This window comes from Echeneis naucrates, chromosome 19 (assembly GCF_900963305.1).
Source record: "Echeneis naucrates chromosome 19, fEcheNa1.1, whole genome shotgun sequence".
NCBI lineage: Eukaryota > Metazoa > Chordata > Actinopteri > Carangiformes > Echeneidae > Echeneis > Echeneis naucrates.
The window spans coordinates 14,149,919-14,177,204 of NC_042529.1; the positions used below are offsets into that span (position 1 = coordinate 14,149,919).

The window sequence follows — 27,286 nt, forward strand, 5'->3', positions numbered from 1 at the left end:
TAATGATGTCCTTATGTGGCATCAGCAATATATGGTATTGTTTACTTTCCGTTGTAATCAATACTATGCATGCCACATGTTGGTTACCTTTCCCATCAGGCTGACATGGAGGACATGGCTGACCTGGCTGACATGCGTCATCTCCTAATGGAACGTGTGCAAGCTGTTACGTCAACATGTTGCGAATTTCGCAACTCGTTAGAACGCTACAGCTACCTTTACATGGTAAATCGGAAGGATTGCATGCGTCAGTTTCTTCTTTACAGTCACATTTTTAGCAGCCAAGAGATGGAGGACTGTGCAGATGATGGTGTCCCGGAAAGTCCACCAACCTTGGAGAACTTTAGAGACCAGGTCGACAGGTGGGTATCAATGAGGTGGATGGTGAGCATATATTTGAGCATGGTTTAAAATCTGCCCATATTGACTTGTATGAAATCTTGCTTCTCACTTTCTGCAGGTATGAGAAGCTCTATGAAGAGGTGCAGGGTCTTGAGCCGGTGCATGTGTTCCATGGTTGGATGAGGGTAGATGGTCGTAGCATAAAGAGTGCCTTACTCAACATCATCAAAAAGTGGAGTTTCATGTTCAAACAGCATCTAATGGACCATGTGACCAACAGGTGGGGCACAATTAAAATGCATTGATTAAATCCATAAACCTTCCGATGGCCAATGTGACTTTTATTGTCCTGTGGTTACGTTGTCATCAAACATCCATAAGTAGCTACTTTTACTAGGTTATGCGGACAAACTGTGCACTCTGTCACTTTCAGATGTGCCTAGGACCAGGTAATACATCACACATAAACATTGGTGTGGATGCATGGTCATGTCAGTGGTGCTCTTGGGCTGCTTTGAGTTTCAAGTACTGGTTTAAATTATCTCTGTGAGTAGTTTGTGTAGGTAACAGGCTTTTAACTCAACAAGATGCTGCAAAGCTCATTCAAACTTTTGACTCAAGCAGATTTGGACTAATGTGTAGTAATCTTTTTACTTCAGCTATTTCACAACTATCCTGTCAGACTTTTAAATAAAACAATGAGATAGCAAATTACTCCTGTACAGGCTACGGTACACTGTTGATGGTTTTGCGCCTCATTGGAGTGCCGTCACTGGCACTCTTTATGCCCCCTCATGAGCCCAGATGTCTTCAACAGCAGGGCTTTTAACTGTACCAGCGCTGTTGCCTCACAAAGGGGGTTTAATTCCTGGGCGTTTCTGTATGGTGTTTGCATCTTCTCCCTGTGCCTGTGTGGGTTTCCTCCCACAGTTCGATAAATGCACATTTAGGTTAATTGGTCACTCTAAAATGCTCGAAAGTTTAAATGTGAGTGTAAATGGATGTTTGTCTCTGTATCCTTTATGTGTCAGTCTTGCAATAGACTGACTGAGTAATCCTGCCCTTGTCCAGAATGTTAGTTGGGATTGGCTTGAGCACCCACCATGACCCTGATAAGCAGTTGAAAATGAAGTAAAAATTAAAATACCCCAGAGTAAAACAGATGAAGCAGCTTTTACCCCCCCATATGCACCTAAACATCTTACCAAGAAGAACAGAGGAATGAGCTCAGTGAATATATTTAAACCAGAACTGAAACCACATCTGTTCCATTGAACTATAATAATTAATATGCTCCATTAACTCATTCTTTACTTTTGTATTTGGCCCTTTGAGCCAAATATACATGCTGTGTTATACAAATTAATATAATTAATAATTATGATATCATTATCATTTCATATCATCATTATCATATCATCACTTGTTTTTATTGTACTCATCATAAGAGTCCAAAATCTCCCAACCATTAGTCTATATATGTTAAATTTGACAAAACCTTATATCCTCTATAATGTGGTTGAGTAGGTTTTCTCTCCACCACATCCTGCATGACCTCAAATTGTGTAGTCTCACTCTGATGACATTTTGGAGGGTGATTGCTAATTTGACTAGAAACTAAAACTGATGAGTCCCCTTGGATCATAACCCTAATGATCATGTTTGTTTATCATCAGTCTGTCGGATCTGGAGAACTTTATCAGTACAGCTGAAGCTGGCTTGGGCCACAGGGTGGAGGAGGGTGACTACAGTGGCCTGGTGAGTGTCATGGGCCACTTGCTTGCTGTGAAGGAAAGACAAAATAGCACAGATGCAATGTTTGAGCCCCTGAAACAAACCATCGCTCTGCTGAAGGTGTATGAGCAGGAGCTGCCTGATGTGGTCTACAGGCAGCTAGAGGTGAGGACTGATGCTCAGTTGTTTTAAATTACATTTACCAGCATGTATACCTTCTTGTGTTTCTTCCAGCTGAGACATAGCAAAATCTCTTCCTGTTTTATCTTCTCCTCGCTGTTTCTGTTTTGCACTTTTCCTCCTGGCCATTCATCATCTGTCACCCCTGCCCTCCTTGTTTTTCTCTCCTCCTTCTCTTTAAACTCCCTCTCCCTGCATCATTCTGTTGGTCCGTTCATCTGTCTGTTTATAGGAGTTACCAGAAAAGTGGAACAATGTGAAAAAGCAGGTAGTGTTGGTCAAACAACAGGTGGCACCGCTGCAAAGCATTGAGGTGTCTGCCCTACGTCGTAAATGTGCATCATTTGATGTGGAGCAACACGCCTTCAGGGAGCTATTCCACAACAATGGACCCTTCAGGTAAAAAGACATTGTTTACTCCCCTGATAATCATAATTTTTGTACACTGTATAAAAACTTAATAAATGTAGCATAATCTTTATTTGGTGTGTGTGTGTGTGTGCGCTGTATACTGTCATTTGCTTTCCTGAAACGTGTATGTAGCTTTTCTAGACACACAATATCAACATCTTTTTCAGAGTTGCAAAATTTTCTTTTCCAAATCTTCCTCTGCAGTTTCACAACTTCTGCTCAATCTATGATATAATCATTGGCTGTCTTGTCAGGGAGGTAAACAATATTTGGGGTAAAATTTCAGTTTGGTTGAACCTGAGGTAAAATGTAAAACCTTATAAAATTGATATGGCAGGAAAACTAAAGAAATTTTGTAGATGTGTTCATTAAAAATGTTTCCTCATCAAGCAGCTACATTCAAGAATAAATCTGTAATTTATAACCATGCTCATACCAAACGTATTTGTATTTTAACAAGGAAATTGTTAATTGTTAAAAATCTTGTGCAAATAATCTCAATGCTCAGTAGAGAGACGATAATATGTGAAATGTTAGACAGTGTTGGCAGCACAATGTAAGTTCAGCTTGTGTCTTTGAAGCAATAAATTTCCCTTCTCTCACCTCCTCACTCAATAATGGAGAAAGGCTATCTTGAAGCTCTCACATCAGACAAGGCTAATTGAATCTTAACATAATGATAATTAATTCATAGGTAGAGATGCTTCGTCATAATGTCTAATTGTCAGATTAGTTATGTGTGTAATTGGTCTCTTAATAACCTGGTGATTATTTTCCCATTAATGTCATGGAAGCCATTGTTAATTGTCACAGTTAGGTCTGGTGTCACTGCAGGCACATCAGGCTTGGCAAAACTGCAGCCTTTCAATGCCTAAACACAGCCTGAATTGTACTTGGCTTGTGTATCCATGTGTTTTTGTGTGCATTCTGTGTGCACTCATGCATTTGTCCAGGTTTGACAGCAAGAACCCCTACCAGATGTTGGACATGTTCCACCGGCAGATTCGGGAGAGGGAGGCGTTGATGGGCTCGCTTGTGGAGTCTGCAAGCCTATTTGAGGTCACAATCTATGAGTACAAACAACTCAGACAATGCAGGTAAATCCCAAAACTGGAAGGAGAAAGCACCACAGGCCTGTGGCAAGTTTGAAACTAATGAGCTGCTGGAGCAAAGATGCTGTTTTACACTCCTAATCAGTTTTCAAGTTCTGCCATCTTCACACTAGTTTTATTAACTTTATATGCGCGCCTTCATCTCCAAGGCGTGAAGTGGGCCTGCTGAAGGAGCTGTGGGACATGGTAACCATGGTGGAATCTAGCATTGCTGCCTGGAAGAAGACTCCTTGGAGGGAGATCCATGTAGAAGACATGGAGCTTGAGTGCAAACGCTTCTCTAAAGACATACGTGGCCTGGATAAAGAGGTGAGAGTGATGGACATATATTTAAAGTAGCTTAGAAAGAAAAAGAATGTGTGAGGCTGAAAAGGTTAGCAGGAAAAAATTGTCTTGGAAGCACTGACATTAATAAGTAACTTCCAACTGCAATTGACCATTCACTGAACTGTCATTTTCCACCCAAAGCCTTAGCAAATGTAACTAGGAGTGGCAGGTCTGCCATGCTTTGGATTCCTCCACATGTTGAACCCGTGTTCAGTGGACTGTTAGAGGGTGAGGTAAAAATGTTCTGCACTTACTCAGTACATTGGTGTGTTTTTCCAAAACTATGAGAACAGGTGGATTAAAAGGTGTGTTGAGAAGCCAGTCCTAGATACTGTCAGAGTCTTGGCTAAGCTTAGCAGCTCTGGCCAGCTCTTTATTTTACTCTGAGAAGTTAAAATTGGGCCAATGTCACACCAACACAATTACAAGCACTCATAAAATAATTATCTACATATGGTTCTATTATCATACCTATAACCCAAAGATGAACCTCCTCCGCACATTCCCATGCCATCTCCTAGGATAATCAATTTGATGATATTCAACTTCGGCCTCTGCCTCTTTTAGCATGGTGTGATGTAATTAGCCAGCAGCTTCTAACCAAAAAATGGAAACACCAAATATTGAGGTTATACCTGCAAAAAATTTGCTGAGCTAATGAGAGAGTCTACATTTGTCTAAAATCAGGTACACACTTTATTTGAAAAACTTGATGCTGTCCCTCAACCTTCTGCTCCCTTTGCTGTACTAAAAATATATCTTGTCAGTTGTTGCCACAGCAAACAAGGGGTCAAAGCAGCATGTTTGCCTTTACTGTCAGTTACAGCTGGGAGTGTGCACTCATGAGCAATATAGGTAGAAATGTGTGTGTGTGTGAAAGTCAACAGTAGTAGGAGAATAAATCAAATTCTGCCAAAAGCCCAGTATTTTAATCCTGGCCTTTGTCTCCTATAGGTAAGAGCATGGGATACCTACACAGGTTTGGACAGCCAAGTCAAGAACCTCCTCACCTCCCTGCGGGCTGTGGCTGAGCTCCAAAACCCAGCCATACGAGCCCGTCACTGGCACCAACTCATGGCTGCTACTGGAGTCCCTTTCACCATGGATCAGGTTTTCTAGTTTATTCTTAAAGATGAACAATAAGATTATTCTGGGGTTATACTTCTGTTTATCATTGGTTGAAATAAGCAGTCAATACATTTTTATTGTTAGTCACCTGCAATGAATATTCATCTATGGTTACAAGGATATACAACAACAAGCTGGATTTGTTCTGATGCCATATTTTTATTATTTACAGATTTTTAAGGAGCATTGACTAAGATGAATAATTAATCATTGTAATGTCAGAAGAGGTGATTTATTTTTGCTTAATTTTAGATGGATGATTCAAGGCTGTGAACAGCTCTTTTTGTAATTTGTAAGGCTAACTTTAGTTCTGGGCAGCTTCGCTCCAGAGCTTTGCATCAGGTACTAGCGGCCTGTGAAGAATTTACATAGTGCTAAAGCCCTGATGTTGGTGGTTAAACTATAGCCAACTGCAGTGTTGCATTGCTGAAATTAGTGCTATGTCCTGCTTGTGATACAAGTGTCAAAAGATGCAAACACACTGAATTTTTCCTGCCTCTAAGTGACACAGGTTAGATCTGACCTGTAGCTTCAATATATGCCAGTCAAACTGAAGCCAGTAATCGCAGTCAGTGCTCACCTGTTACTAACGGTTACTAATATTATCATTTTATATAACGTGTGGGTAAAGCATTGATGGAGCTTTCTGTGTTCAGGAGACCACTTTGGCCAATCTGCTGCAGCTCAACCTACACTGCTTTGAAGAGGAGGTTAGAGGGATCGTGGACAAGGCAGTTAAAGAGATAGGGATGGAAAAAGTCCTCTCTGAGATCAACTCCACTTGGACTGGTACAGGAAGGGGTTTTTTCTGGAATTACAGCTTTTTATCAGCGTGTTGACCAATTCAGGTGAATTAACTGATCACCCTCCAGGTATGCAGTTCCAGTACGAGCCCCACCACCGCACACAGGTGCTACTGCTTCGCACAAATGAGGAGCTGATTGAGACGCTGGAAGACAACCAGGTCCAGTTGCAGAACCTCATGTCATCCAAGTACATTGCACACTTCCTGGATGACGTGTCATTGTGGCAGAGCAAGTTGTCTGTAGCTGACTTGGTCATCTCAGCCTGGTTCGAGGTGCAGCGGACATGGACCCACCTGGAGAGCATCTTCATAGGCTCTGAGGACATCCGCTCACAAATGCCTGAGGTTACAGAAATACCCCTGCACACTGTACAAGATATACACACATATCCACAAACACTTAATTACAGCTGTGAATTAAAGGTAGCAGGCTCATATGCATTCAGACCATAACCCCCCATATGAATACCACCTGTGTTCATATTTGCATTACTGTTATTGGCTCTTAATTAAGAATACATTAATTTGCCCATATTCCCAGTTTAGTAACTGAGATTACACAACTTCTTAATTGCTCCCATGATGTTGAGGCAGCTCTTTAAATTGGATCTTTGCTCTTAAACCTGTCATTATGCCTCCTTTCCTTTGGGAACCTAAATCTGTGGTTGGGCTCCACCACGAAATCCTCTGCAGGACACCAGGCGCTTCGAAGGGATTGATGCTGATTTCAAACAGTTGGCAGACGGCATGCATGAAACACCCAATGTAGTTGAGGCCACAAATAAGCCAGGGCTGTTTGCTAAACTGGAGGACATCCAGAACAGGTATGAGGCCTCTCTAGTCATACTCCTCATATTTGTTCTCAAACACTGACTCTGTGGTTATCTCTGCAGGCTGTCTCTGTGTGAAAAAGCTCTGGCAGAATACCTCGACACCAAACGTCTGGCCTTCCCCAGATTTTACTTCATCTCTTCAGCTGATCTTCTGGACATTCTGTCGAATGGGACAAACCCACATCAGGTGGCAATGCTCATATTTGCCCCAGGGATAGTGATGAATTGTATGCTTCAGTCTGTTCGGTCTCTTCATGTAGCACTTTCTTTTAGTTGCAGTAATGAACGCTTCTGCTGTTGTAGTTCCCTCAGTGTCCACACAGAGGCAATGTCGCTCATAGTTTGGCATCCTGTTTCAACATCCATAACCGGGAGTTTGTTTTATGCAATTCCAGATCCAAGAAATAAATCACTGTTTAACACAGCTTGCCAGTACATATCTGTAAGAAGTAGTTAGCTGGCACACTGGCAACTCAGATCTTATATTTCTTGACCCCCAGTGAAAAAATTGGATTTATTTGTGCAAAGATGAAGAACCAGTCAGACTATGAGCTGTGCGTAAATTGAAACTGACCTGAGTGTGTGTGTGCTGCCTAGGTCCAGAAGCATCTGTCTAAGCTGTTTGACAACATGGCAAAGATGCGATTTGAAGCAGCTGGAGAGGGGAATCCTTCCAAGACCGGACTGGGCATGTATAGCAAAGAGGAGGAATATGTCCCCTTCAATCAGCCCTGTGACTGCACGGGGCAGGTAACATCGAACCGTAATCATTTTATGTCTTTGAAATGGTGGGGCCATAACATCTTCAGACATTTATAATCTCTGTCTTCATTAGATTGTGACTGTGGCTCTATGGATGTCCATAGATGGATGTAATAGTTGAGAAAATTCACTTTTCCCATTCACCTGTCTTCTGTAAAGGAAAGACACTGAGGAATAATATATAATAAATACAGATATCACAACACACAATAAAGGTTACAAATGAAATTGAGTCTGTCGTTGCCCTTGGGGTTTTGCATATCAAAGCCCATAAATCAATTAATTTTCCATTACATCCCATAGTATTTGCCTGACTCCACATCCACTCTAATGCTTATTAATGACCTCATTAGGGTCCATTGATAAGAGAGCCTGGTGGTGCTCACTTGATAGACAGAGCAATATTTTGCTTCATTTGTATTCATAGTCCAATTTTTTTGGTTCTTGTTTTTGTCTATCTGTGTGTGTGTCTGTGTGTGCACATAAGGTGGAGGTGTGGTTAAACCGGGTGCTGGACACCATGCGCTCCACGGTTCGCCATGAGATGACTGAGGCAGTTTTTGCTTATGAGGATAAAGCCAGAGAACAGTGGCTGTTTGAATATCCTGCTCAGGTAAACAGGCTCAGTGGGATGTCGGCAGAAATTTTGCAAAAATCCTGATAATTTCTCTGAGATACTTCAGTCCAGTGCACACACTCACTAATGTTTTGCACACAGCACACAGAAACATCCGTGTCTGACATCAATGATTAATACAAGAAGTGGAAAATAAGGTTTTGTTTTTCCTCAAGAAATCCACTCCCTCACTTCATATATAACCTTATGTTGCACTAAAAACTAAGACGTTTTACTTTTGTTCCACTGGAGATTCCAGTATGAGAAACTGGCCAGCTGCTGCCTCGGGTGATGTCCAGTAAAGTAGTAATCTGTACACTACTTGGCAAAAGTTACTGTGACTATAGCAGTCAACATGTAGGCATTGTCACCATTTTTAACAAACAGCTACTAGAATCCAGGATATGAAAATACAGCTGAAGCTATCGTCATTCTAGTTGTTGGGAATTGTATGGGAAAATATTGTGATGGCTCAAAATTTTAGTAGAATTTATGTTTTGTTTTTTTTGTTTTATATTTCATTCTAAAGTAATGATTGTGATTTTCTTGCAAAATACAATACAAACAAACACAGCTGATGTTTTTATCAACAAGTAGAGTTCAGCTCTTTCAGTGTTCAGCTGACCTTTCATACTGATCAGCAAATACAGCCTCATCTATGCCTCTCATCCAGACCACCCACTTTCAGAAATAAAGAAGCCAAAGTAAAGCCAAATTCCTCACATATGAAGTAAATATGCTTAATTTGTCTCTGTTGGCTCAGTCCGTATGTTTGGTTCACATTAAGTGCCTTATCCTTTCATTGTTTGGTTTCAGGTGGCATTGACCTGCACGCAGATCTGGTGGACGTCTGATGTTAGCATGGCATTTGCCCGTCTGGAAGAGGGCTATGACAATGCCATGAAGGAGTACTACAAGAAACAGGTGTCCCAGCTGAACACCCTTATCTCCTTGTTGATTGGCCAACTTACACCTGGCGATCGGCAGAAGATCATGACCATCTGTACTATTGATGTTCACGCCAGAGATGTGGTGGCTAAAATGATTGCTCAGAAGGTGAGGAGGGAGGCATCTATAAATTGTCATGCTGGCAAGGGGACTGTTATTAATTTCTTTTGAGGCTATTCCAAGTGAGTAATGCACTCAAGATATTCAAGGAAAGTATAGTATTTCCATAATTAGAAAATGAAGAGGCATAGATTATTCTGGGCTTTGTATTAACCTTTGGCACTTTCTGGTCAACTCTTGTTTTTTTTTAAAGGTGGAGAATTCTCAGGCATTTGTATGGCTCTCCCAGCTCAGACATCGTTGGGGGGAAAAGGAGAAGCATTGTTTTGCCAACATCTGTGACGCTGAGTTTGTCTACTCCTATGAATACCTGGGGAACACACCACGGCTGGTCATCACTCCTTTGACTGACAGGTATGGTGGTGTTTTTTCTTCATGCCTCTGTGTGGACAGAAGCAAGAAAATAACAAGATTACTCGTCAACTGAACTTTCAATTTAACTAAAGATTCTATTCTCCCACTTTAAAATTATCACAGTGGTATGTTGACCAAAATCCTCTGTACTTATTGAAGCATCAGGTCTTTGATTTCAGACAGAAAAATTTATAAAATCAGCTTCCAATCTAGCAACCCTTAAGAATAATAAATAAAAACAGAGTAAGTTCTCCAGATGACTTGTTTTAAAGTATGAACCCTATTACTGTATAGGGCTTTTGCTATCGAATATTTTAGTAATCGAATATTCTACTGAAAATTCCATCGATTAATCAAGTAATCAGATGAAACATATTTTTGTCTAGTTAAAGAGCAATTATAAATATACATGAGAAAATGAGGCATTTCACTTAATAATGAACAATTAATTTCCTTTTTTAGACAATCAACATTTATCTTCATCATTGCTTTTGTCATCATAGCATCTTTCTTCCATAGAGACAGAGCACATTTAAGCCCCGCCCACATGGGAAGAGAAAACAATCAAGAGCTCTCCATTGACTTTGTATTGAGTGATAATGTCTGTTGTTAATCTCCCTGTGCCAACAAACACAAACAAATGCCCAAAAGCTGCTGTATGGAAGGGTGATCTACTAACAGGGTAAAGAATCCTGATCTAAGTTTTTAGAAGCTGCCGAACAGAAAAAACGAGCCTATTTAAGCCAAGAGGCTCCATCAGTTACACATCAGACTTGAAGACTGGGCAGTCAGAGTCGTGCTCCGTCTCCAAACACGTCTGCCCCCTCTTTCTTCCTTTGCATGCGTAACATCAGCACATTGTGCTCTGTAAAAATGTAATGATTCCTGAAGGCAGAGATAATTCCTTGATCGTTTTTTGTAATTGAGGTACTTGAATTATTTGAGGAATCGTTTCAGCCCTGTAACTGTATAACTGAGGTTTCAGATGTGCTTTTTCTGACATTACCTAATAGCTGGTAAATATAGCAATGATTAATATAATTATTATTTAAAAACAATAATACTTAGGAGCCAAGGCTCATGGATTTGTCCTGGAATCTAATCTTAGAGTCAGTACAATAACACTGATAAAATCTCTGCTATTGGTGACCAGTGTGATTATGGTGAGACAAAGTACCTGAATTAAGTAAGAAACAAAGAAAGTGGTTGAACAATAGTAAGTATTTCAAATAAGGAAGTGAAAAGCTTTAACTACATGCAAGTAATTTACTATACATGAAATCATGCATAACACTACAACAATAACAAACAGCGAATTAAACATACACCATCAACATATTTGGAATGCAGAGCTTGAGACACTAGTAGAATGTTAAGGTGAGGCATGTATGTCGACACATCGTGGTGGAGCTGTTCTGTACTTGAAGGATACAATACTTCACTCCACTGTGTACATTTCCATGTAGGGTGGAGAAATAGTTATGCAGATTAAACACCAGTAGTAGCAGGACAGCAGTTCTCTGCTGCTATGTATTATCAAACATAAGACATTAGCAGTCACTGGTTAAACTTGTCCCTGAGGCTTCTGCTATGTACACCTTGCCACATTAAAAAAGGAGGACTGATCTGCAAATGTGACTTTGCTAATTTTGAAAGCAACTGACACAACATTTGGTGAGTGTATCTTACTCAACTTACTCAATCAACATGCAAATGTTTGATTTCATTAGAGCAGATAAATACTGGCTAATCCATTCTAGGTGCTTTTGTGTGTTTGGTTTTAAAAATCCATGCTCTTAAAACGTTGAATATCACTTTGGCTGCAGTCTCATGCACAGGCTTGACTGGATTGCCTTTCTTACAGTTACAGTAGCTAAGTTATGACTGGGAAAACTGCCACTTCCAGAAGGGGCAAAAGGCATCTCATTCACTCGGACAGGTTAAATTATAAAAAAATAATAATAATATCTGTTCGTTAATCATTTAAGCGTTCCAACCTGCTGATTTTATGAAGTCAATTTAAAATCCATTATAAAAATATTTTCAGAGGTCCATTTGTGGTGATGATTTTTTTTTTCCCCTTTTAAAAACTGAGGAGAAGACACAAACATGTCATCTGATAATAACCATCTTACTCACTGTGGGAATCTGGATTTGAATCATTATGCACACCCACCACAAGTAGAACCTCTCAGAGCAGCTCAGCCTGGGCACTTTGCCAACAGCTTGTTCATTCACATGCACATGTTTCTGCAACGTTTCTGAAGTTTCAACTACACGGAGATGAATACCTGCCTCCCTTAGCCCTTTGGCAAACTACAGCATTTGAATGTGTGGTTTCCCAGACTGACCAGTATTCCCTTTGAAGCCTGAACAAAGCAAAAACAATGGGCTTTGATGGCTGGCTCAGCAGCCGTATAGCAAGACTTCACCATATGGTGCATGGCCTCTCTCCGACTCACACAGTCCTCCGCTGAATCTGTTTCAACAACGGACCAAGGGGCTGGGTGTCGAATCCTTTAATCCACAACATGAGAAAGAAGATAAAAGCTTGTTTGCTTCATGATATCGTTACACTACTTTTGTCGGCAGGAAAAGAATCTAAGTCGTCGCTGTCAAGTGAAAACCTGACATCGCCAAACATCACTGAAACTGAAAACCCCATTTTTAGCCTGACACTAACAATGCTCAATTGTTTCTCAAGGCATTAGCAACAGTCAGTTAACAGTATAAAAACATCTCCTCATTAAGATTCAAGATTTAAGAATCAAGATTCATGACAACTTGGCAAGACAAGTTCATTTTAATAGCTCTTTTCAACAATATATAAATGTAAAACACATAGCGAATTGGAAGGCACTCAGATGCATAGAAACAAAAATAAGTAGAAAAACAAGTAAACTGAGAGCTGGGGCAGACTTTCTTGGAGTTTGTTCAAACTGGTTGTTTTTTCTCCATGGTTAGTTTGATGATCTAGTGTTGTCTAGCTCTTTAGTTGTCTATAAGAGGTCTGTTTCCTTTCTCAAAGTGTAGTAGTAGTTTAAAATCAATAGTTTGACACACTTAGATCTGAGAGCTGGACTAATATGTCAGTGCAGATTCCGAAATAACTGAGGCTGCCTGATCGACCTTTGGTTGAGATGTGAGACACAGCCTAGTCAAGTTCTTCAACTCTTGGTACGGTTTGAAGTTGTGCAGATGGAAATGAAGTCAGAGTCCATCATCAAGAAATCTGGCTTGATTTGATGTGAATAGCAAGGAACATGTGATGCTCCATGAAGTTCATTCCATTATGCTGTATGGAGTTCATAAGGATATGGGAGGAGCAGACATTGCAGGAACATGGGGCAGCCATGATTCACTACCTGCAGGATGAGGACAGAGAGAGGGGAGAAGAGCTGGGACAGACAGAGACTTTGGGGAAACATGGTTAGTAAATGAGAGAAACATGGTTATTGGTGTGATGGCGCTTATTGCTTATTTACTACAGGTTGGTGTATTTAGTGAGTTCACCCTCTACAGCAGCGTAATTAGGCCAAAGGAATTGCTTGACCTAATTGGTAACAGCAGGAATGTTATCGGTACAGTATTAGCATTCACTCAATTGTTACAGCAGGTTGTCCAAAACTGTGCCATTATGCAAAATGTCAGGAATATTTTACCTAGCTAACACACACACCAGAGAATTAGAGGAGAACGGTGCAGACCAACAAACTGATGTGTATGGGCCTTTCTTTAAAAAAAACTGTGATAAAATAAGTTACCTTGTTGCAGCCGCTTAATTCAGTTTCACTCTTGTCTGGATTCAGTCATTACGTGCAGGACGTCCTCATCCAGCCAACTCAACCACTGAAATTTTTGGCTACAATTCAAGAGTCATAAAGTCTGTTGGCACTAGTTTCTGGATGATACACTGGATACAGATGGGATAATTTGTCTTCTCTGAGCTTCTGTCTCTTGTTATGCTTTCCAATCTTTCCCCGTCCATATATCATCTAATAACGAGCAGTTCATTAAAATCATTCCTGCATTGATATTCAAGGAAAGCACAAGTGTTTACTTCCCTGATCAATGAAGTTTGGATCGTCTCAATCTTTTCACATCTATGATGTAACCCTGTTCTTTATTGACACTAGATGGGCAGGCTGTTTGCTAATTCTGACAGCTTATGTAGGACAGAAATCGAGAGACAAATCAGACAAAATGATACTAAAAGCAAAGGAACAGATTAAATTATCATATAATGAGATTATGTATGATGCCATTTTAGAAATTGTCAGTGCTGGTTGGAGGAAGGTGTAATCTAAAGGTTTGCCATTTGTAATGTGTGCAGTCCTTGTAATACTGGTGTTCAAAGTAAAGCTTTTTCTACTTTGCATTTATTAAATGTCAGTTCTGGTAAATTTAAAGGCATAGTTGGATGGAGGGTCAAGTATAGATCCTTAAGTATCCCGTGTTCATTGTTCTCATTGATCCCAGGAATGTATTGGGTAGAGCAATAACTAATTGCATCTTTTTAAGCGGGTAAAGAGCATGTTTTTCAGCATTTACCATAAAACAACTGACAGTTTTAAAGCTCTACCTACTCTCTACCTGAGACTGTTCTTGCTGCGGAGTAAGGTTTCAGTGATTTGCTAGAGAATAGTTATCTGTGATACAGTGAGGCAAAAAAGTATTTAGTCAGCCACTGATTGTCCAAGTTCTCCTAGTCTGTAATTTTCATCATAGGCACAGTTCAACTATGAGAGAAAACAAATCCAGGAAATCACATTGTAGGATTTTTAAAGAATTTATTTGTAAATTATGGAGGAAAATAAGTATTTGGTCACCCATAAAAAAAGCAAGATTTCTGGCTCTCACAGACCTGTAACTCGTTACTGTATTAATGGAACCTGTTTGAACTTGTTATCTGTATAAAAGACACCTGTCCACAGCCTCAAACAGTCAGATTCCAAACTCAACCATGGCCAAGACCAAAGAACTATCGAAGGACACCAGGTAGAAAATTGTAGACCTGAACCAGGCTGGGAAGAGTGAATCTACAATAGGCAAGCAGGTTGGTGTGAATAAATCAGCTGTGGGAGCAATTGTAAGAAAATGGAAGACATACAAGACCATTGATAATGTCCCTCGATCTGGGGCCCCATGCTAGAGCTCATCCTGTGGGGTCAAAATTATCATGAAAATGGTGAGCAAAAATCCCAGAAATACACGGAGGGACCTGATGAATGACCTGCATAGAGCTGGGACCAAAGTAACAAAGGCCACCATCAGTAACACCCTACACTGAGAGGCACTCAAATCCTGCAGTGCCAGGCATGTCCAGGCCCGTCTGAGGTTTGCCAGAGACCATATGGATGATCCAGAAGAGGATTGGGAGAATATCGTGGTCAGATGAAACCAAAATAAATCTTTTTGGTAAAAACCCAACTATTTGTGTTTGGAGGAAGAGGAATGCTGAGTTGAATCCCAAGAACACCATACCTACTGTGAAGCATTGGGGTGGAAACATCATGCTTTGGGGCTGTTTTTCTGCAAAGGGGGACAGGACGACTGATCCATGTTAAGGGAAGAATGAACAGGGCCATGTATCATGAGATTTTAAGCCAAAACCTCCTTCCATCAGGGAGAGCATATAAGATGGGACGTGGCTGAGTCCTCCAGCCTGACAATGATCACAAAGGTCCTGAGGTGGCCTAGCCAGTCTCCAGACCTCAACCCCATAGAAAATCTGTGGAGGGATTTGAAAGTCCGTATTACCCAGCGACAGCCCCAAAATATCACTGCTCTAGAGGAGATCTGTATGGAGGAATGAGCCGAAATACCAGCTACATCGTGTGCAAACGTGGTGAAGACTTGCAGGAAACGTTTGGCCTCAGTCATTGCCAACAAAGGTTATGTTACAAAGTATTGAGTGGAACATTTGTTATTGGCCAAATATTGACCAAAATAATTTTCCACCATAATTTACAAAATACATTCTTTAAAAATCCTACAATGTGATTTCTTGGATTTTTTTTTTTTAAGTGTACCTATGATGAAAATTACAGACCTCATCTTCTATAAGTAGGAGAACTTGCACAATCAGTGGCTGACTAAATACTTTTTTGCCCCACTGTATAAAGGTCATGTTGAGCACTTGATGGTGCAGCAGTTGAAATCTGCCCATATCTGGTGTTGAAATCTTGAACGTGGTTGAATTGACGGAGTCACTAATTGAAACTTTTGCAATTCATTTATACCCATTCTAAAAAATCATTTTGCCACCCAGCTCGACCTGTATGTTCTGGCTACTGGATTATTTTAGTTGAGTGTATAGGCAAGACGCAAGAGTTTAGAGCTAACCAAGACTAACCTAATGAAAAACACAGTAATTAGACGATTACAGAGCGGCTGATAGGATTACTGCTGAATTATGCGTAATTCATTGTGAACAGACACAGAAAAGTAAAAAATACAAATCATTGTTGTGCTAAGTTACAAGTTAATTTATTTTGGACAATAACAGTCTTGTTGCCTTGGCAATGCATAGAGTGTCCGTAGGTGTATTTTTGAACTTTAAACAGAGCCAAACTTGCTCTCTCCTGCTTCTTCCAATCTTTATGATAAACTACGTTAACTAAACCAATCTTTTCTGAGCTCCAGTGTAAGTGAGACATGAGAGCAGAATCCCATTTCTTATCTAACTTGCTGACTGAAAGACAACCAATATGCTAATTGCTGAAAATATTTCGTTGTTACTTTGGATATTGAATTTAATTGGAAAAACATAATTAAATCAAGTTAAAGCTTTTTTATCATTCCAGTTTACATTTCATGTTCCAATTTTCACTTTGAATTAATCAAATGAAGTAAACTTGTCTTGATATTTATAAATGGAAGAACAGTCGGCTCTATCAGCCGTGAACAAACTATCTTTTTGCTATGTGTCATGCTGCACCGTCATCCCTGATCTGTGTGTGTGTATCAACCTTAGATGCTACATCACCCTGACCCAGTCCCTTCACCTGACCATGAGTGGAGCTCCAGCAGGTCCTGCGGGGACAGGAAAGACAGAGACCACAAAAGACTTGGGCAGAGCCCTTGGCATTATGGTCTATGTATTCAACTGCTCTGAGCAAATGGACTACAAGGTAAGCTGGCATGCATGTGCGCATGTATCTGCATTTGTACATAGCAGGTGTAGGTTTACAGCAGCCCATATAAAACACGCTTCTTTTCATCTTTGCATGTGTCAGCGATATAGTATGCATTTACCATTAAAGTTGACAACCCTTCTCTTTTCATCTTTTTCCTTTTCATCCTGGCTTTCCCTTGTAAAGCGAGCTGATTAGTAAACTCTTGATTCTTATTTCTCCACTAAACCCTGTCAAAATGGCCTCACTGTACCTAGGCTCCACCTTACTTCATTATGCGCTGTTGTATACTTGTGAGCATACAGTTTCTGCATATAGAGTGGTTGAGGGAGACATGAACATAATGTTGTGATGTGGTTTGCCTCTGCTTCCCCCGGACAGGGCCATCATTACAGTGGAGAGGCATACAGCACCTCCGGCTATACACACACCACAGCAAGGTGTCAGAGAGAAGTGTTAATATACTCCAGGAGGAACACAGCCAGTACAATCTGTCTTCAGAGCCTCTCTCTGTTACTCATATTCAGTTATACACTCACATGCTTACATGAGTTGGATCAATCTCCCAGTCAGCTCTCATTTGCATCAGAGAAGGTTTCTGTGGTCCTGTAATTGGAGAGAAAAGTCAGCTGTCTGCTTGATCTTGGTCTAGCTGCTCTCCAGAGGGTTGTTTTCATGCTCTCAAGTTGATCCTAGGAAAGCTCAAATGTGGGTGGTAGATATTTTGCCATGAGTGCCTTATTTTATTGTTGTTGTTTATGTATCATCCCGTTATTATTCGCCTACTCTCAGCCTGCTGTGGTACTGCAATGAACACTTATCCATATATCTCCAGGCTAATTGATGATGTCTCTGTCTGCCTCACCACGCACCTTTCCTGTCTGTCGGACAAGGTCTCAATATGTGTCCCACACTGAATATCAGAATATCTTTTTCCCTGTTTGCCAGTCTTGCGGGAACATCTACAAGGGCCTAGCTCAGACGGGGGCATGGGGCTGCTTTGACGAGTTTAACAGGATCTCCGTGGAGGTGCTTTCTGTGGTGGCTGTGCAGGTAAGAACATGTCCAGCTCCTTTGCCTCAGGTGCTCCCCAAAGCCCGTTCCAGTCCAGATTTCATTGTGAGGCCAGTGTGCATCTGCACCCTTGGCAGGTGGAGCTAAAATGTGAAAGTTTTCATCTCATTTACTAGATGGTCCTTCTGGATCCAACTGTGGTGAAAATAAGCCTTGAAAAGACCAGTGCACAAGTAAATAGCCTCTTCATCACAGAATGAAAGCGTAAATTGCTGTGGTTATCAGCTTAACTCACCAAGGCTGCCACCTTTTGCACCCTGGAGCATCCTCATAATTGGGGCCTGCTCTGATCTGTTTAAGAGTCGATGATTTAGAAGTGCCGCCTTTGCTTGTCTTTGCTTTTGGTCGCAATGCTCAAATAGTTCAGTACTTTCAAGTTCAGTCTCTAATTGGACAAACCTTGAGCTGTCACTGGACCTGCTACAATTATTTGGGAGAATTAGTGTTTGTGGAGTGAGAACAAATTTGGTTTGCAAATGATTTGTTCTTGTAATTTAAAACCATTTGTGTTCAAATTAATCATGTTATTGAGATTCTCTTTCAATTGAGTAGAACTGTACAATCGTAGCCTTGAATCAAAGCCTTGTCTCAGTATGTAATGTGGCCCAACTCTCCCACTCAGATGTCAGAAAACATGATGATCGCAAGCTGCAAAAATTAATTTTCATCTGCACAATTAAACAAAAAATAGAAGCCTTTGATGAGAGTTTCCATCTGGAGCGAAACAGTTGAACTGAGTACTAATGTGAATTATGCAACCTAACACAGGCTTTCTGTTGGCTTTCTGTTGATTTTCTGTATAAATGTTTTTATATCACAGACAAAACTCCTCACAGCCTTTGTAGAAATGTCAGAAACAGATAAGAAACTAAAAACAAATCAGCCTGCTTACCTCAATGCAACTACAGCCGAAATTTATAACAATAATATTTAATTTGTTTTGTACTTTTCTTTTCTAGAGGCATATAACTTAATACAATTCAAAAATTTCAAACAAATGCCAGTGAAAAGAATGAAGTTAAAAAGCCAATTTGTGCACAAGTTAATGTCTCATTTCGGAATTAAAACTGATCATATCACTTCTTGTAATCAAAGGTGTTCCTTTAAGACAATTATTTCTCAGTTCTACAGTTTCCTTCAATGCCTGTAGTATACAATAAACCAATGAACCAAGCCAGATGAGTCTGTACATTGATGCATTATTATAATCACTGAGCAGTGTTTCTGAGACAAGTAGATTTTGTTTGTGGTGAGTTGATTATTTTGTGGCTGAGAAGCGAGTCCAGTCCAGGGGCCTTATCGATAAATGCTACGTGCAAAAGCCCTGTGCGTAATGCTGACCCACTGCTGGTACTGCTGGAGGACCATGCCAATGGCAGGATCAGGAGGGAGAAGGTCTTCAGGGACCATAATGACTTATTGGCCCATAATGATGACTGTCTGCTTCAGCATTAGAGAGGGCAACGCGCCATCCTGGTGCAGACCCAGCCCCCCCCGTTTTTAAATGCGCTAAAGAAACTGTTTTCAATGAGGTCCATGCTCGTGCAGGGTCAGTGGTAGAGCCACCGGTACTTGAGGAGGCTGGTGGCGCGCTTTGGATTTGTCGGAGGGCAGGCTTCTTTACCATCCTGCCGAAGTGTGCTGCATTATAAGGGTGTGTGGTGTGTTACACAATGTGACACAGAGGAATGGTATTCCCCTCACCCTCCAGCATTATGACCTGGAGGCAGAGCCCCCTTCAAGACAAGTGGGATATGAACAGGGTGCAAGATTCCGTCCGGATGCCATGTGGTGTTTGTAAAGACAACTAAAGGTTCATTTTTGTACATGGCCTTTTCATATTTCTGCAATTTAAACCATTACATTTCTCATTTGTCTCAGCTCCTCCATCAGGTTGTTGATTGCTTTTATTGTCTCCCTTTGTAGCTGCAGGACTGTATCGGTGAGCACCCGACCGCCCACAGCTGTTCACAGCTGCAGCAACCTGTTGCCACTCACTTTGCTTCCTTTGGTTTGTGATTCCAGGGCTGTGACCTCCAAACAGGATGGTTTTTCAGGCCTCTGCCAATTTTCTTTTTTTTTTTTTTACCTTTTCTTCCTGCATCCGCCAACGTTTCCAACAAGACGTAACACTTGTATCTGAGTCTTATTTTATATGCAGGCTGCATTCATGAGGTGCTTTGCATTGACCCTTTATGGTTGAAAACAGGGCGTGACATGAAGCCAACACAGCTGCGCACACTTGACGTAGTCAAGTCTGTGATTTATAAAGGAAAGTTTGCCGTACGTGTGTGTACGTAGGATTTTATAAATCTGAATATTTTCTTGTGTACACAAACATTGGCTTTTGGGCTTACACACACTTTTAGTAACTATTCTGTGCACAGTTTTATAAATGAGCCCCCTGGTCAGTAAGTGGAATCCTGACCAGTGAGTGACCAGTCACTTTCCACTGCACTTTCACTATGCAATGCATCAACCTGATGCAAATTTTCAAAGCCCGTAGCTGATCTTAACTGTAAAAATATTGTTTTATGGGTTTTGGTGTTGTCTTATCAGACTTACTTTGATTAAATAAAGGAAAAATAAATAAAGTGAAATACCTGTGATAAATCCAATGTAGGTTTTGCTCTCAACTCCAGACAATAAACAGAAAATACTGGTGAGCATAATGAAGGACTTAAAAGCTATATATTTTTCTCAGGGGTGGGTTGAGAGGACACCTTAGCTGAGGTGAGAGTGAATGGGAATTTTCTCCTTCCATGTGGGCAAAAAAATCTAATAATGTAAAGCATTTGCTTGTATCTTCACCTTCCTGCTCCTGCTCTGTCTCCATGTCCTGCACAGCGACAGATAAAGTTAATAAAAGACCATCTTCTCCACACACGGGATCGTGCACACTCTGGCCGACCCACAGGAACAGGCCCTTTTTGATTATGGGCCTCTTTTAAGAAATCAGCCTTATTCTGCATTTCAGCTGATGCTTGCTTTTCTGCTATGTTGCATTCAGCGATTCTGGATCAAACAGATCCTGTCTCCCTCTGGTATATTCAAATCCTGCGCGCTGTTACCCCAGACACTATCATCATGCATGTGCAACGCTGTTATAGCAAAATACGTACATCTAAAAAGAGCACTGATGGTGATGGTGAGGATAATGGAGATAAAATTCCTCAGAGGATCATTATTAGCTCCCAGACTTGCCTCCTTTTCTCTTTAGCAGCAGCAAAAGTCAAGCAGTAGCTCTTTGTAAGCTGTGGAGATCTACAGTACTTAGAGAATTTTAAAGTGCCAGAAGAATGAATAGGTGTTTCTTGGCATAATGAATAATAAATCATGGTGGCTTATACATGGAGAAGTAGAACTGCAGAACAGAAGAGCATCAACCTCCCACTGTGACAGGTGGCAGCCCTCTCCAGTCTGCTTCAGTGGATCCAGCGCCAAGTCATCGCTCACCACAGCGCACACACCTAATCCATCCTATTAAAGTGGAAGCAGCTAGCATCATGTGGCGACAAGCTCGGCTGCCAGGCAGGTCTACTAACACAGGTGGCAAGAGTGTTTCTATGTTAAGTAAAGCAGAGGCAATAGAAAGCTAGCAGATGCAACAACATGGAGATAAATTGTTTTCGCTCTTCCTCAGTTAGAATATCTGCAGTCCAGACCTGCGATGACTGTGATGCCGCCATGGCTGAACATCATTTTCTGTTCTTCAACTTCTGTGAAATGTTTGAACAGTTTTCAACTTAATGTCACGTGCTTGAAGGAAAGCAGTGGTGGGCTGCTGTCATTGTTTGTTTTTCTCATGAAAATTTTCTTCTGTTTTTATTTTATTTAATTTTTTTTTTTTTTTAGTGCTGCAGCTGCGCTTTGTTTTGCATTTACCCTCTCTCTCGCTCTGTTGTGGTAGCATGACTGAGTTATCTGTAGTTGGGTATTCATCCATGAGGAGATGTTCTTCCTCTTTCCAGCTGTTGACTTTCTGTGTTGGTTTTGCCACACGCATGTTAAATTCATAAAGCTTCTTACAGACTGGGAGTAAGAGTTACAAGCCAACACACACAAACATGCACACATTGTTAATTTCTGATATCTCATTCAATCATAATGTAGACAAGCAGAGCGTTGGCAGTTCATCCATTCAGTAAACCCTGGCTGATAGTGTACTCGTATTAATTGTGTCCCTGGAAAAAAAGGCGCATTCTGCAGAACAGATCAACAGGCTGTTACAAATTGATGTTAATCATATGCTAATGACTGACAGCAAACTTTCTCAGGCTATGACCCGCATGATGATTTCTGTCAGTGGAACAGATAGAGCTGGGAGGATATACTGAGTAGTATGAATCCTTGGGTTTTTATAGACCAGTGGTTCCTAACAGGGGCAGCACGGCGGTGTAGTGGTTAGTGCTGACGCCCCACAGTAAGGAGGTTGTGGGTTTGGTTCCCGGCCTAGGGCCCGTGCAGAGTTTGCATGTTCTCCCTGTGCCTGTGTGGGTTTCCTTCAGGTACACCGGTTTCTTTCCACTGTCCAAAGACATCATGTTTGGGTTAGATATTTTTCTCAGGGGTGGGTTGAGAGGACACCTTAGCTGAGGTGAGAGTGAATGGGAATTTTAACTGACTCTAAATTGTCTATAGGTTGTTGGTCTCTGTATGTTGACCCTGTATTGGCGACCTATCCAGCGTGTACCCCAAAACAGTGGCTGGGATTGGCTCCAGCACCCCCCGTGACCTGGAAACAGAAAAGTGGTAGATGATGGATGGATGGTTCCTAACATTTTCCAACTTGTGGCCAAGCTCAAAATCTTGAACCCTGTTTTGCATGAAGCAAGGTTGTGTGAAATGAAAGCACAGAGAGTCTATCTAAAAAACAAACAAACAATATCCCAAACTTGAAATGACCCGGCCTTTTATAGTTGATTCCACAGACTGATGTTATTTTGGTACAATGTACAATAATAGTGCATCAACACCCACTGGTGACAGTTGTGTTATGTGCTGCAGGTCAAAAGTATCCAGGATGCCATTCGAGATAAGAAGAAGAGGTTTAACTTCATGGGAGAAGAGGTGAATCTTTGCCCAACTGTCGGCATCTTCATCACCATGAATCCTGGATACGCTGGCAGGACTGAGCTTCCTGAGAACCTCAAGGCTCTGTTCAGGTGAGTAAAGCCACCAAGTTAATGTCTAAACATGCTGCACAGCTCAGATTGTGCATTCTACTGCTGTCTTTAACTCTGATTTTTCAGGGAAATATGTGTCTCGCATTAAAGGAAACATTGCAACTTCCCCTTATATATACCGAATATAACTTTACAGTCATTAAACTTCTTCTGTGATAGACTACAGAATTATCTTTAAATCTCTCCTCTTGCCAATTACGAGCCAGTACAGGCTTTGGTCTTGCAACACTGGGCAGGACCTGCCTCAGGATAGGGCCGGATGGGTGGGTTGATATTTAAACTTTTTCTGTAGTTGGGCAATATGGTTAACTCTCCATTATTTTCAGTATGAAATATAGCAAAAATGCTTCTTTTCATTAAATAATTTAACACTTTTGCAGTACAGTGTTAATCACACACAGCAGGTCAGGTAGACACGTGCAAGAGAAAGTTTTTAATTCTTTGTGATACAAATGTGATACAGGATGCAGGTGTATAAAAAGTGGTGAGTGTTTTGGGTGAGAAAACCAGATAGATTAAAAAATTTGTGGAACAAAACATTCTGAAGGAGCTGCATGTTGGCTTGTTTAACATATTGATGTTTGAGCAGCATGGGGCCATAGTGGTTAGCGCTGATGCCCCACAATAAGAAGGTTGTGGGTTTGGTTCTTGGGCCTGGGACCTGTCCAGGGTCTTCCCTGGCCTCACCCAGAGTGTGCTGGCATTGGCTCCAGCAACTCACAACCCACTCACCTAAGGACACTTTAGAAGTGGCTCAATTGTTTTTTTTTACCGCTCAAATTTTTCCATCCGTTCTCAAAGCAGTCATATTCTCTCTACTCCAATAATCCTATGCTGTTTCATGATGTCACCCAAAGATGTCTTTTGTTGTTCCTTTGAATGACAACCCTTGAGGCAGACGTTACTCTGTAACATCAGTTAGTCTGTGTGCTTAATGCGCATGCTAGTTTGATGTTGTTGTACAGACAAGACAACATTTAATTTACTGAGGGTGATGGTGATGATGATGTAGATGGACTCAAGTGGAGCTCGTTTGAATGCAATCTCTGGTTCTTCGCAGACCCTGTGCCATGGTGGTGCCAGACTTCGAGTTAATCTGTGAAATCATGCTGGTGGCTGAGGGCTTCATCAACGCCCGAGTCCTTGCCAGAAAGTTTATCACACTCTACACACTGTGTAAGGAGCTGCTGTCTAAACAGGTACAGTCTACAACATTTCCTAATCTGATACAATTACAAAAGAGCCAGATCTGTTTCCGCTTCAAAGTCCAGCAACTGATACAATGCAGTTGTTCTATTTGAAACTTTTCATAAGGGAGTGACTCAGGAGTACATATGAATACTAAACTGCAGGACGTAATTCCATCTAAATTTGCCTTGATTCCTCTTTCAGTCCTGTGCCGTACATGTCATGCCATTATTTTAATTATTTAAAGAAGCAATGAAATAATTCATAGTGATGGCTTATAGTAACAGTGGAGCTCAGTTTTATTAGCCCTCAGCTCCAGATGATTTCCCATGACCACAGGTCCATTTCAGTGTTGTAGCTCTGGTTCCCTTTTATAGCTGTTTTATGAAGCTCCAGTTTTTCCGACATTTTTAAATATCACTTTTACGGCACTTTTTAAGCTATTTCCTAGAGTTTCATTACACAGCATTAGCATCTTGGTAACAATGAAATCAACTAAAAGACTGAAAAGACTGCTTTTCCTAGCTGTATACCCAAGTTGAAACTGCACATCAGTGGAATGTGCAGATTTCAGATTCTACTTTTCTTAAGATACAGCAGCTGGTTCATAATTGTGGATTTACAGTAATGTTACATAAATTCTGCTCCATGTATACATGCAAAGTGACTGTGCCTTTTTTCAGGCACTGGTGTTGGCTCACTGTAGGGAGCTGAAATAAGGCTTTAGTTACATTGGAATACAAGCAGGAGGATGGGGTAGATGGTTTTGTTAGTGCCTGTCAGCAGATTCACCCTCCCGTACCTTATATGACAGCTTCATTATTTCTTCAGACCAACCAGAACTATTTAGCTAATCTCCTGTCTTTGTTGAAACTGGGTTTGAAACAAAAGGACCTCTAAGGGCCACAGGGGACCACAGTAATAAAGGGTGAGTTTCAACTGATACATGGTCGATGGTTTCCAACCATGATACATGGTTATATACATACATCAGTGATACTGATTCCTGAACAGATCCACAGTTAATTAAATTAGCCTCATTTCCTGCTTTAAGTTAAGAAAAATGATATGTTGCTTCAGGAGTATTAAAGCAGCTGATGTTATAGAAGTTAAATAAAAGAACACAATAAGTTCTATTCATTTTGGGTTTTAATTGACTTCAAGACTTGCAAAGTGACTTGTGGATTGTTCTTAAAAATGTCGAGAGCTGATAAAGTCTCTGACTCAACAACCATGAGCTCTGTGAGTGGAGCTGGGATCTGGAAATGAAGCTAAGTGATGCCTACAACACAGAGGAAGACATAAAAATATATTAAAGTGCTTCCAGCCTGAAATTTTCATAACCTAAATGTCAAAATCAAATGGCAGTTAAAGGGGGATTATGACAGTCCAGACCAGATCTGGGAGACCAAGAGAAGCTCAGATAAAACTGCAGGTCCGCTGAGCAGAAAGGGAAAGCAAGGTTTTTTTTAGAAAGATCCAAAGCAAATTCTGCTATGAACCACTTTAAGAAACTCAAGCTGATGGTTTTGGTTTTGAAACAACCCACACAACCCTACGAATGCTAAAATCTGTGAAAAAATCTTACATGTTTAAGAATTGAAGGGATCTGTTGGAGAGGCATAATGGAACATTTATAAATGAAGAGTAGAACAACTCAGCAGTCACAGTTTTTATTCTCCCACTAAAAGATTCTGTAAAGACTGGGCATCTTCCAGGGATGAGATTCCTCAGATTCCAGATTTCCAAAGTTTTTTTTTTTTTCTACATTGTTCTCCTTTGCCTTATTATTATTATTATTATTATTATTATTATTACTACTACTCCTACTCCTCCCCAGAGTCTTGCCTGTGTGCGTGAAGAAGCCTATCTATTCTCTGCTGATTAAATTCTCTTTGGCCTTAATGAAGGACCACTACGACTGGGGGCTCCGAGCCATCAAGTCAGTGCTGGTGGTGGCCGGCTCCCTGAAGAGAGGGGACCCCAGCCGAGCAGAGGACCAGGTGCTGATGCGGGCACTGAGGGACTTCAACATTCCCAAGGTTGTGAGTGACGACATGCAGGTGTTCATGGGACTGATCGGAGATCTGTTCCCTGCGCTGGATGTCCCCAGGAAGAGAGACTTGGACTTTGAGAAGCACGTAAAGGAGTCAATCCTGGGCTTGAAGCTACAGGCCGAGGACAGTTTTGTACTCAAGGTAAAGTAAAGATGATTGCTTGAACCTGCCAGCAAAATTCATGCTTGTCTGCTGCAATTTCTCAAATTCTACTTTTATTATGACTCAAAAGACTTGCAAATGTTGTAAACGAGTCAGAGATGAAGGCGTAGGGGGTTTGGGGATTCATCCTTAACAAGTTTGACAGATTTTACAATAAAGGCACTCATTTAGATTTTTCTACATTCTTAATTATTCCCCAAAGCTATTTACACCACATCATAATGTTCCACTAGGAAATGCACATTAGTGTCAAAGTCTGTAGCATCTGGATGATTTGGACTTTGGGCAAATGTATTACATCCAGATAAACACATACACACAAACATGCACACAGATGCACACACATACACACAAATAAAAGGAATTATATGTCAGAGACACATGAACATAGGACCAGGGGAAATAAGTGCAATCTGCCTCAGGTCAAATAGACACAGGAACCACATAACACCCCATCAATGGAGGCTAGCGTTGCACCACGCCACTTAACCCTGACATTGTGAGAGACAGCCATGGAAATAAACAAAGAGGAGGAGGAACAAAGCAAGGGAGGGAGAGAAAATGGTGGAACTGTCAATAACAACCATCCACCCCCAGAGCCTGAACTTTAACAGTCTTTGTTTGTGTGGCCAACGTTTTGATTTCAGACTGGTGGGGGTGGCAAGGTGAAAGAGACTGCATACCTTTAGGCATTAGCCTGTGCTAGTATTAGCCCTCCCTACATCAAAGCAGTAATAAACCTGGGCCTTTGAGAGTGCGAAGCTGCCTGCATTCCAGATGAATGGATAGGGAACAGGAGCTGCGAGGAGCC

At 41.0% G+C, this 27,286-nt stretch overlaps 1 protein-coding gene across 1 annotated transcript in view; it reads left to right on the forward strand.

The window, feature by feature from the left end:
• Positions 1 to 27,286, forward strand: part of dnah9 (dynein, axonemal, heavy chain 9) — a 122,622-nt gene that overhangs the window by 18,810 nt on the left and 76,526 nt on the right. Inside the window, exons 18-37 of the mRNA XM_029528408.1 lie at positions 100 to 362; positions 461 to 622; positions 2,019 to 2,241; positions 2,489 to 2,655; positions 3,621 to 3,764; positions 3,929 to 4,088; positions 5,061 to 5,216; positions 5,891 to 6,023; positions 6,107 to 6,384; positions 6,733 to 6,863; positions 6,933 to 7,059; positions 7,470 to 7,622; positions 8,122 to 8,247; positions 9,067 to 9,306; positions 9,512 to 9,672; positions 16,649 to 16,805; positions 17,757 to 17,861; positions 22,890 to 23,047; positions 24,129 to 24,267; positions 26,167 to 26,454. Coding sequence (XP_029384268.1) covers positions 100 to 362; positions 461 to 622; positions 2,019 to 2,241; positions 2,489 to 2,655; positions 3,621 to 3,764; positions 3,929 to 4,088; positions 5,061 to 5,216; positions 5,891 to 6,023; positions 6,107 to 6,384; positions 6,733 to 6,863; positions 6,933 to 7,059; positions 7,470 to 7,622; positions 8,122 to 8,247; positions 9,067 to 9,306; positions 9,512 to 9,672; positions 16,649 to 16,805; positions 17,757 to 17,861; positions 22,890 to 23,047; positions 24,129 to 24,267; positions 26,167 to 26,454 — 3,471 coding nt within the window. The remainder of the gene's footprint in view (positions 1 to 99; positions 363 to 460; positions 623 to 2,018; positions 2,242 to 2,488; positions 2,656 to 3,620; positions 3,765 to 3,928; positions 4,089 to 5,060; positions 5,217 to 5,890; positions 6,024 to 6,106; positions 6,385 to 6,732; positions 6,864 to 6,932; positions 7,060 to 7,469; positions 7,623 to 8,121; positions 8,248 to 9,066; positions 9,307 to 9,511; positions 9,673 to 16,648; positions 16,806 to 17,756; positions 17,862 to 22,889; positions 23,048 to 24,128; positions 24,268 to 26,166; positions 26,455 to 27,286) is intronic.